The sequence below is a fragment of the Lemur catta genome, chromosome 17, assembly GCF_020740605.2.
Source record: "Lemur catta isolate mLemCat1 chromosome 17, mLemCat1.pri, whole genome shotgun sequence".
In the NCBI taxonomy this organism is placed as follows: domain Eukaryota; kingdom Metazoa; phylum Chordata; class Mammalia; order Primates; family Lemuridae; genus Lemur; species Lemur catta.
The window spans coordinates 23,379,713-23,392,131 of NC_059144.1; the positions used below are offsets into that span (position 1 = coordinate 23,379,713).

Below are 12,419 nucleotides of genomic sequence, written 5' to 3' on the forward strand. Positions count from 1 at the left end.
TTGGCCTACTATAGATAGCTACAGTCAGATAAGAGCCTTTAATCTTTCACAAATATTTCCTTTCTAGCGTACCCTTCGATAGCTCAGCTGGTAGAGTGGAGGACTGTAGACTGGACACACAAATATTTCCCTTCTTATCTTGAGTTCTAAATTGTTATTCACACAAATTTACTCTTTTTTTTTGAGACAGAGTTTCACTCTCTTGCCTGGGCTAGAGTGCCATGGCGTCAGCCTAGCTCACAGTAACATCAAACTCCTGGGCTCAAGTGATCCTCCTGCCTCAGCCTCCTGGGTAGCTGGGACTACAGGCATGTGCCAGCATGCCCGGCTAACTTTTTCTATTTTTAGTTGTTTGGCTAATTTCTTTCTATTTTTAGTAGAGACAGGGTCTCGCTCTTGCTCAGGCTGGTCTCGAACTCCTGACCTTGAGCGATCCACCCGCCTCAGCCTCCCAGAGTGCTAGGATTACAGGCGTGAGCCACCGTGCCCGGCCTAAATTTATTCTTATATCAACCTGAACTTGCAGTTCTGACTAAAATGAATCTTTATTAATTCTCCTTTGTTTAAAGAATGATAGGACAATCAGTGAACTCTTACCTTGTTTCATCCTTTGGCCTGGAGCCATCTTCATTCTGAGAAGCACCTTTAACATCAAAGTTTAAACAGAAGATGAGTTTCATAAGCAAAGTCTTTTATTAAATCTTTCTAATAAAGAACATACTACAACTTAAATTCCAACATGACTTTAATGGGGAAATGTGATAAATGTTCACATGATTGAAATAAAAGTTTTACCAAAATTTTGTGTAAATGCTTATCATTATATGTAAGAGATGTTAACTAGTAAAGATATATTACTCATGCACTAGTACTTCTGCCTTTTTTGAGATGCATGTTTGACTAATTCAAACCTAGTGTTTTAGTCATATTTTGTATCCCAAATACCTCATAAAAAAGTACTGATCATAAGCAGGATGATAAAATAAATAAACCTTTAATACCTCTCTTATATAGGAGCCTGGTAAATAGCTTAAAGTACAGGAATGGCACAAATGAGTTTCAAAGTGGCCAAAATGAAGTTCACAATGTTCATATTTTTTTCCAACTTTATTTTTTTTATTTTGTTTTTTGAGACAGAGTCTTGCTCTGTTGCCCAGGCTAGAGTACCATGGCGTCAGCCTAGCTCACAGCAACCTCAAACTCCTGGGGTCAAGCGATCCTCCTGCCTCAGCCTCCCAAGTAGCTGGGACTACAGGCATGCGCCACCACGCCTGGCTAATATTTTTAGCTGTCCAGATCATTTCTTTCTATTTTTTTAGTAGAGACGGGGTCTCGCTCTTGCTCAGGCTGGGCTCGAACTCCTGAGCTCAAATGATGCTCCCACCTCTCCCACCTTGGCCTCCCAGAGTGCTAGGATTATAGGCATGAGCCACTGCGCCCGGTCTTTCCAACTTTATTGATGGAAAATATCCCTAAGATTAAGTCAGGGTCTTTTTAATATAAAAATGGTGGAAGGATGCTGGTGGAGGTAGGCACACTAACAGGAGCAAAAATAGATGGTAGACAGAGGAGAAGGTAAAAACTATAAAATGCAGAAACAAGAACTCAAGTTCAATAGTCTAGGTCCATTTAGTAAAAGAACAATAGTCCCTGGATATAGTCATAGTTTCAAACAGTCAAATCATTACTATATAACACCAGGGCATAATTACTGGATTAATTCATTAAAAAGACACTTGCTGTATTGTGGCCACTATACTGTACCATACCTAGCAAGGTTGGCAAATATCTGATCTAGTCTAGAAACAATATATTTTAAAAATGGTACAGGTAAATGGATAAATAAAATGTGTCATATTTATGCAATAGAAAACTATTTGGCAACAAAAAAGTACTATTAAAACATATCATGTCATTGATCAATCTTTTTGAGATCACGTTAAGTGAAAGAATCCAGACACAAAAACACATATTTTATGATTTCATTTTTATGAAATGCCCAGAAAAGACATATTTTTAGATATAGAAAATAGTTTAGTGGTTGCCTGGGGCTCAAGGAAGGAACAAGATTTCCTGTAAATGGGCAAGAAGGATTTTTATTGGAAGCATAAAAATGTTCTAAACCTGATTTACAGGGATAGTTGGATACCTCAGTTAAGTTACTAAAAATCATTAAGTTGTACACTTGAAATGGGTGAATTTTATGATATATAAAACACAATTCAATAAAGCTGTTAAAATGGTAAAAAAAAAAAATGGTGCAATGAAATACATTTTGGGTGTAAAAGAGTAAGTTTCAGTTTTATAAGAATTTTACATAAAATATATTTACCTAAAATGGCTAATAAATGGGACATGAATGAAATCAGAAATGACACCAAAATACCCACCATAAGTTACTAAAATCAGCCAATTAGAATTTTTCTCAAAATTAAGAAAACCACTTGGTTTTTAAATTTAAACCGTTTAAATCTACCATTACCTGCTACTTCTAAACTTTCTCATTTACTACAATGAAACACAGTTTTGAATCACATGGGCTCTGCGGACAGACTGCCTGGGTTTCTATCCTAGCTTTGTCATGTACTAACTTTGTGACATTACAAAAGGATACTTGACTTCCTGTGCTTTTTCTTCCTGTATAAAATGGGATAAAGATACCTCCTTCAGAGTATTTATGAGAATTAAACATAATAACACACTTAGAGTCAGCACATACAAGTAGTCCATAAATATTAGCCATTATTGTTTCTCAAAATTTACATCCCTTTGGGAAAGTCTAAACAAGGCCCATTTTTGTGAAATTTTTTCAACATAAAGTGAAACCATAATAGAAATTTATGGCATAAATTATTTAGATTTAATCCTCTGCTTCCAGAGAATAGGTAACAACAAAACTTACACAATGAATGTCTAAGAAGAGAAGAATAGCAGTATTTAAATTTGCACTTTATGAGTGTATTATTCTTTAAAAGTATTCCCAGTACAAATTTCCTTAAGAAAAACTCACTACATTTCTAAATGTACAGGTTTTACCCACAGCAAACTGTGCAAGATCTACAAAGATCTCTTCTATTCACAAAGCTAGTCAAAAGGACTCTCCCACCACAAAATAACTAGAGCCTAGATAAAGCAATTTAACACAATGTTCCCATTGCTTGGGTGCCTAGCAATCTCAGAAGTAAACAAAAAAGTGAAATGAAGCATGGTAGTGTGCGCCTGTAGTCCCAGCTACTCAGGAGGCTGAGTGAGGTGGGAGGATCACTTGAACCTACGAGTTTAGGACTGTAGCGCCATGATCATGCCTGAGAATAGCCACTGCACTCCAGCCTGGGCAACACAGTGAGACCCTATTTCTTAAAAAAAAAAAAAAAAAAAAATGAACTGACACAAGAGTAGGAACAGAATGCAATAAACAGGTGAAAAAACAAGGTTACCCTGCAGACCATTATCAGTTCTGAGATGAATCAGAAAGCCTTGGGCCAGCAGCAAGGTAGGGGTGCTAAACCAGAAACTGCTACGTTAGGCTAGCAAGTGTCTGATCTATTCTAAAAATATAAATGTTGGAAAGGAGCTAAAGTGTTCCCAGGTCAGGGGCATATCCTGGAAGCTAGCAAAAGCAAAATAAATTTTCTCTGGAGCAAAGAATCCCCAATTCAGGCCCTTAAGATTCCAATAGACTAAGATCAAATATAAACTTGCAATAAAAAAAAAAGCATGCACAAATAAAAATAAGCCTCAATGAAGAAAAGACATAAAATCATTTACATCTCCAAAGATTTCAGATACTGCAGATACTGGAATTATTATTAGGAGAAATGTTAAACAACAACAAAAACTATGTATCAAAAAAATCAGCAATCAAAAGATGAGAAATTGGCCAGCAGTTCACGCCTGTAATCCTAGCACTCTGGGAGGCTGAGCGGAGAGGATCGCTCGAGGTCAGGAGTTCATGACCAGCCTGAGCAAGAGTGAGACCCTGTCTCTATTAAAAAATAGAAAGAAATTAACCGGACAACTAAAAATATATAGAAAAAATTAGCTGGGCATAGTGGCACATGCCTGTAGTCCCAGCTACTTGGGAGGCTGAGGAAGGAGGATTGCTTGAGCCCAGGAGTTTGAGGTTGCTGTGAGCTAGGCTGACGCCACGGCACTCTAGCCCGGGCAACAGAGTTAGACTGTTTCAAAAAAAAAAAGACAGAAATCATGAAAAAGTGAGCATCAGCAACTCTATTCCTAGGTGGAGGAATAAAAGCGTATGTCCACATAGAAACTTGTACAAAAATGCTTATAGCAGCATTATTTATAATTCATAATAGTTAAAAGGAAATAAGCCAAATGTCTATCCATGGATAAACAAATTGTGGCACATTACACACACACACACACACACACACACACACACACACACACACACACACACACACAAAATGGAGTATTATTCAGCCATAAAAAGAAAGGAAGTACTGATACGTGCTACAAGTTGGAAGAACCTCAAAAACATTACAGTAAGACTCTAGTTGCAAAAGTCACATGATTACTTTCATATGATATATCCCAAATAGGGGGCAAATCCACAGAGACAGAAAGATTAGTGGTTACCAGGGGTTGGGGGAGGGAGGAATGGGGTGTTGTTCTAGGGGGACAGAAGTTTTGAACTATAGAGAGATGGCAGATGTACAGTCTTGTGAATGTACTAAATGCCACTGAATTGTATACTTTATAATGGTTAATTGTATGTTACATAAATTTCACCTCAATTCTGAAAATCCTAAACAAAAAGGGGATATATCTGAAGAAGGAATAAACATTGTAAAGCTGAAATGCACGTATCATTATACCATAGCAATTCCATTCCTAAGTATATACCTTACATAGATCCTTGAACCTGTATACCAATAAACACATGCAAAAATGTTCGCTATATCACTGTTCATAATGGCAAAAAACTAGATGGAACTCAAGTGTCATTAGACATAAAATGGATAAACTCTGGTATATTCACCCAGGTTATTATATAGCAGTAAAAGTAAATGAACTACAGATACAATAATACAGGTGAATCTTTTTTTTTTTAAATATGGAACGCTTCACTAATTTTCGTGTCGTTCCAATTTTTTAGTATATGTGCTGCTGAAGCGAGCACAATATGGGTAAATCTTAAAAGGCAACACTGCTACTTCCATAGAGCCTAAGAAAAAATTAAAAGTAATGTTTTCTTTATCACACATGATAAAAATTTTTAAAGACCATGGGAATCATAAATCCAAAATGTGGGATAGTGATTATTTCTAGAGGAAAGATAAGGAATGATATAGGAAGAAAAATACAGGTGGATGCAATGATATTATTAATGTTTTAATTCTTAAGCTGTGTGGCAGTTTCATGAGTGCTCATTTTATTATGCTGGTTTTTATCTTACATATATTGAATATAAGAACATAAATCAAAGTGCTTTGTAAATTGTAAAAATTAATGAAGAATACTGTAAAATCTTAGCTGAAATCAACTAGATGACAGTACACCTAGTCACCCAACAGCTCTCATGGACATGTACAAGAAGATGAATGTTGTTTTCACGACTGCTAAAAAGCATCCATTCTGGAGGCCAAGGATCAAAGAGTCATTTTGACTTCCAACACTTATTATTGGCTGGGCGCGGTGGCTCACACCTGTAATCCCAGCACTCTGGGAGGCCGAGACGGGTGGATTGCTCGAGGTCAGGAGTTCGAGACCAGCCTGAGCAAGAGTGAGACCCCGTCTCTACTAAAAATAGAAAGAAATGATTTGGACAGCTAAAAATCTATATAGAAAAAATTAGCTGGGCATGGTGGCACATGCCTGTAGTCCCAGCTACTCGGGAGGCTGAGGCAGTAGGATTGCTTAAGCCCAGGAGTTTGAGGTTGCTGTGAGCTAGGCTGATGCCATGGCACTCACTCTAGCCCGGGCAACAAAGCGAGACTCTGTCTCAAAAAAATAAAAAAAAACCACTTATTATTTAAGAAATACACTTCATAAGGCTATAAGCGGCCATAGACAGTGATTCCTCTAATGGATCCAGGCAAGTGAAATGAAACTCTTCTGGAAAAACATTCATCATTCTAGATGAAGTAAGAACATTCATGATTCATGGGAGGAAATCAAAGTACCAATGTTAACAGAAGTTTGGAAGAAGTTTATTCCAAACCTCATGGATGACTTTGAGGGATTCAAGACTTTAGTGGAGGCAGTAACTGCAGGTGTGGTAAAAATAGCAAGTGAACTATAATGAGAAATGGAGCCTGAAGATGTAACTGAAATGCTGCAATCTCATGATAAAACTTTAAGACAGGAGGAGTTGCTTCTTATGAATAAGAAAGTAGTCTGTTAAAATGAAATCTATTCCTGGTAAAGGTGCTGTAAACACTGCTGAAATGATAAAAAAAGATTTAGAATGTATAAATTTATAACATATAAATTTAGTTGATAAACAGTAGTAGGGTTTGGGAGGATTGACTCCAATTTTGAAAGAAGTTACACTGTGGGTAAAACACTATCAAACAACATCGCATGCTACAGAGAAAAAGCTTTCATGAAAGGAAGAGTCAATCAATGAGACAAACTTCACTGTTCTTATTTTAAGAAATTGCCCGCAGCCACCACAACCTTCAGCAACCACCCTGATCAGTCAGCAGCCGTCAATATCAAGGCAAGACCCTCCACCAGCAAAAAAGATGACAACTTTCTAAAGGCTCAGACGATCATTAGCATTTATTAGCAATAAAGTATTTGTAAACTAACATATGTACATTTTGTTAGACATAATGCTACTGCACACTTAGTTTACAATATAGTGTAAACATAACTTAAATATGCACTTGGAAACCAGCATATTTGTGTGACTGGCTTTATTGCGATATTTGCTTTATTGCAGTGGTTTAGAACCAAACCTGCAGTATCTCTAAGGTATGCCCCTGTATCTAAATACATAACAACATTGAGCACAGTGGATCACACCTGTAATCCCAGCACTTTGGGAGGCCAAGGAGTGAGGATTACTTGAGCCCAGGAGTTCAAGACCAGCCTGAGCAATATAGCTAGACCCTATCTCTACAAAAAATTTAAAAATTAGCTGGGTGTGGTGGCAAGTGCCTATAATCCTAGTTACTTCGGAGGCTGAGCCAGGAGGATCACTTGATCCCAGGAGTTTGAGGTTGCTGTGAGCTATGATCATGCCAGTGCACTCCACCCAGCCTGGGCAACAGAATGATACCTTGTCTCAAAAATAAATAAGGAAACTGAGAATAGTAAAATCTATGAGAACGGATTTAAGAACCACCCTATGTATATTCTTTCACAAACAACCAATGAATGTACATGGTCAGGAAAAAAAAAAGTAAAGATATGTAGCATCAGAAAAATATTAAACTAAAAAAGCAATTTTCTCCTTAGTTCTTTTTTATTTACTTTTTTTATTTATAGAGACAGGGTCTCGCTCTTACTCAGGCTGGTCTCGAACTCCTGAGTTCAAGCAATTCTCCAGGCTCGGCCCCCCGGAGTGCTAGGATTATAGGCATGAGCCACCACTATCTCCCTAGTTTTTATGCAACCAAACAATGCCCAGATGCCAGAAATTCCATTTTAGTACTAAATTCTAGTTTTCATTTCTGACTTATATTCAAAAGTTACAGAAATGGAGCCAATCAAAGAACAAGTGTAGTTTCTACCACATATGCTTATGAGCTGAACTGGGTTTTGTTTACTTACAACTCATGATTTTATTTAGAGTTCCTAGGGTTTTACAAGTAAAACCAATAGTATATTGAACAGAAATGGCAACATCAGCAAATAAGTGTCCTTCAATTTTGACTGTATCATACTAGTTTGTGTGGTACTAGAAATACTACTTTAACTCTCAGAGCTTCATTTCCCTTATCTGAAAATGCAGGTAACGCTTTACAAAGCTATAACTGTTAAAGGAAAATGCATGTACACATACCAGCACAGTGCTTTTCACACGGTAAGTACTCAACAAACGGCAGCTATTATATCTGTCAACTCCAACCCTAAAATCCACTGACTTTCCAGTTAAAACCTCTTTTTACCTCAAAGTATTAGGTTAAATTCTCACTGTCAATTACTTTTATACTTGAGTAGAAAACTGAAAACATAGAAATGCTATGTTTTCCACTTCTGTAGGAAATAAACAGTAACATCGTAAGTATATAAATGCAGTTTAGATTCCATACTGAAATATGAAGACGGACAAGCTTTACTTTTGTTAATTATTAAATATTTTGCATCAGTAATAGTTTCAACTTCTAGGGTAAAAACCTTAGGAAGCTATAAATACTCAAGTTTAGGGTAGTTTGGCAATATAATGTAACCCATATTTTATTTTCCAGACTCTCAATTTATATATAGAAAAAAGGGACTATTATGTGGAGTTTTTGTGAACAGTAGTCAATTAAAGTGTCAACTCTAAAGAACTATAACCATTTCAGAAATCTCTCTCCATCCTCATTAGCCTCAGGAACCAATCTGAAAGACACACCAAGACTATCTTGAGGGTCCTGCTACTTTAAAAAATCATGAATTAAAGAGGAAGTAGGAAGTCTTCCAATAAAGTAGAAAAAGAAGAATAGCACCTGACAACTACAAGATGTTCATAATGCAGTTTCTAAGAAAACCAAAAGATCTTTGTCAAACTAATCAAGGAATCGATTAATCTGGTCTTTGTCTTGGGCCCTAAAATCTATGTTTCAAGCAAAAATACCCTTAGCACACTAGTGATGGAAATATCTGATGGGAATATAGGAGGAAGCCGTTTTACTAAATATGCTAGCTGTGCAACTACTAACTCATATGCCACCAGAAACTTTATTTGTTTATTTATTTTTTTTGAGATAGGGTCTCACTTGCCCAGGCTAGCGTACAGTGGTATAGCTTTATAGTTCACTGCAACCTCAAACTCCTGGGCTCAAGCAATCGTCCTGCCTTAGCCTCCCAAGTAGCTAGGACTACAGGCATGTGCCACCACACCAGAGTAATTTTTCTATTTTTGTGGAGATGGGGTCTCACTATGTTGCTCAGACTGGTCTCGAACTCCTGGCCTCAAGTAATCCTCCCACCTCAGTCTCCCAAAGTGTTGGGATTACATGCATGAGCCAGGAACTTCTTTTAATCTCAGCTCATGTTTATTCCTCTTTCACACAAACTAGTAAATCATAAACTGTAAGACATACCAGCACACATGTAATGAACTGGTTTTGTCAAAAGATATCTCTGTAAGTATAGCCTACAGAAATGAAACAGGAATGGCAAAGGGATTTCAGCTTGTATTGGCTGTCTGGTAGAGTACTAAGAAGGATTTGGAGTCATATTTAAACTCCACCAGATGCTGCTACAGACAATAAACTATGCCTGCCACTCATACAGGAAGGGGTGTGGCATCTATCATGTCATATTAACTGACATTGTTGGCCAATAGGTTTATTGATTTATAAATTAATTCATTACTCACAGGGCCAATTGTGAATTAAACTTCTACTTGGTTGGTTTTTACTTTTCCACTTATATTATTTGGCTAGCTTTTCAACTTACATAAAAATGATTAAGTGTTTTTTATTCATAGAAACAATGCACCAAAAAGAAAATGTTAAGAGTGATCAATGTTTTTTAAAAAGGAAATAAAATCATTTCTTTAATCTGAAATAGAATCGAAATAATTACATACAGCATACTACACACAGTAGCTATGTTATGAAGGAACAATCATTAAAAACTTTACAAAAGTGATCACTTACTTTCTGAACATGTAGTTTCACCATTAGTAACAACTTCAGACTCTAACTGCAGCCCATCAAGACAAATTGACAAGTCTCCTATTGTTTCTGTTGGCTCTTTGTCACCTGCAAGTTGCAAAGTCACAACTACTTCCTCAACTGGAAGAGAATAAAATTACAGGGAAAAAAATGGTCATCTTTTTTGCTTTAAGCCATCTTAACTGTTAAAAATCTAATGTCAGAAAAAATATAAATATATGTATATATAAATTGTTTTACTGTACTTCACCAAAGGTTTGAGGCTTTTTGACACCAAAACATTTTATTTTAAAAGAACAAAATTTGCTAATGTTTAATATTCAAAATGCAAAATATTAAATATCTCAATAATTTCATTTATTATATTCTATCTTTGTTATTAGAGTGTACAGTACACAATGGATCAGCATGACAACAAAGATTATTTAGCAATATATACCTGAATTATATTGAGTAAAAATATAATTTAAGAATAGATTATATCTCCTAAGCCCTAAATGAGAAAGAAAATTCTTGGATGTTTTAGATACTCAAGGGATAGAAAAAATGTTTTAAAATTATGATATACTGATTCAAACAAGAAAGCTACAAATTTTTATGTCTATATTATGTACATAGATAAACATGTAAATAAAACCACAACCTAAAATGAGGAGAGTTTTTAAAATAAGCATTTAAAGCAAGGTGTGGTGGTGCACGTGGATAGTCCCAGCTACTCAGGAGGCTGAGGCGGGAAGATCACTTAAGGCCAGGAATTTGAGGCAATAGTGTGCTATGATTGCACCTACGAATAGCCAACTGTACAGCCTGGGTGACGTGCAAGATCCTGTCTCAGAAAAAAAAAAAAAGAAAAAAAAGCATCTGAAAAGTAAATCTTTCAAGATATTAACCACATAAAAGTGGGGTTACTTTTTTCCCCCTTCATCTATGTTCTACATTTTTAGTTTTTCCATAATTGACTATGTATCTATTACACTAATGCTGATTTACTAAGTAAATAAATATTTACTAAAAATCTTGAATCAAAAATGAATGGCCAAACCAAGGTTAGTCAGAATACTTAATTTTTTTTTTTTCTTTTTTTTTTTGAGACAGAGTCTCACTCTCTTGCCTGGGCTAGAGTGCCGTGGTGTCAGCCTCGCTCACAACAATCTCAAACTCCTGGGCCCAAGCAATCCTCCTGCCTCAGCCTCCCAAGTAGCTGGGACTACAGGCATGTGCCACCATGCCCGGCTAATTTTTTATATATATATTTTTAGTTGTTTATATAATTTCTTTCTATTTTTAGTAGAGACGGGGTCTCACTCTTGCTCAGGCTGGTCTCGAACTCCTGAGCTCAAAAGATCCACCCACCTCGGCCTCCCAGAGTGCTAGGATTAGAGGCGTGAGCCACCACACCCAGCCTCAGCATACTTTAAATAGTTCAAGATTCTTCTCTCTGTTAATCTTGTAACCAAGTAAACTTAAAGGAATGAATGAACATGAGTCATTATGCATGTTTGGCATATGAATTTCTTCCAGAAAAACAAACTAGGTGCAATTTCTATTACTCTTACATACGTTTCATATTGTTTGACTTTAAAGTTCCATAAATATCTAAGGCAGCAGTTCCCAACAAAACATCAGATTTCAGCGTCTGGTGACTCCACACACGAAAATTTAATTTACTCACAGGGGTGACAATCCTAAAAGTGAAAAAAGGGGGAAAAAATATTTTCATTAAATATCACAACGGGACCTTAAACAAATTACAATTAAGTTTTAATGTTTTAAGTCTTCTCACTGCAACCCTTATAGTTTATTGAACAACCAATATTGGCCTATGTTCTGTAATCTTATGAAAACTGTATCTGAGTATTACATGCTTATATGGTCTATATGGTCATTTTCTCTTGTGGTTGAACTACAGGGGCGACTTCATACATGTATTATTAATAAAAGTAAAATTGCTTATCATGCAACCAACTGTTGGAAAACTAGTTTTACTTTAATAGTAGTATATAAAATTAAAAACTGAATTTATGAATTAAATTCTTATTTTATATCAGGTAGTTTACTGAGCTTGAGGTTACTTCATTTAATCTTCACAGTAACCCTGTGAGATGGGAATTAACACTCCCATCTTCAGATGCAGAAACTGATATTTAAAGAGATTAAGCCAATTGCCCTAGGTCATACAGCCAGTAAGTGGCAGAACTGTAATTTGAATGAAAGCCTTTTATTAAAATTTATATTAAAAAGTTCCTCAGTCAGCTATAAAATGATTTGAGGATTACATTAGATACATCAAGTTTCACACTGCTATAGGCAAAGTGTACAGGACAACTATCAAACAAATATAGATTCACTCATATCTTGCTAAATGCCAATAAAGAATGCTTTCCATAATGGTACTTTCCAAAGCAAACTGAGAAATGTGAATTTGCAATAAACATACAAATTATTCTGGAGTCAAGAACTAGAAAAACAGGAGCACTATATAACCTACCATAGTCCTATGGTCCAATGCTATGAAGACAAATTCTAGGAATGTTTGAATTTTCCTATGCCTCATTCTTTCTGAAATATGATCAAATTAGGGGTACAAAGAAATACTTTCCTCCTTAGAAGTCTACC

At 36.1% G+C, this 12,419-nt stretch overlaps 1 protein-coding gene across 2 annotated transcripts in view; it reads right to left on the reverse strand.

Annotated features, from left to right (window-relative positions):
* The window catches only part of ITCH (itchy E3 ubiquitin protein ligase), a 113,262-nt gene that overhangs the window by 57,728 nt on the left and 43,115 nt on the right, over positions 1–12,419 (reverse strand). For both annotated transcript variants that reach the window (XM_045528776.1, XM_045528777.1), the window contains exons 5-7: positions 11,364–11,488; positions 9,786–9,923; positions 598–643 (exon numbers count right to left, since the gene is read on the reverse strand). In XM_045528776.1, the coding sequence (XP_045384732.1) occupies positions 598–643; positions 9,786–9,923; positions 11,364–11,488 (309 nt within the window). The remainder of the gene's footprint in view (positions 1–597; positions 644–9,785; positions 9,924–11,363; positions 11,489–12,419) is intronic.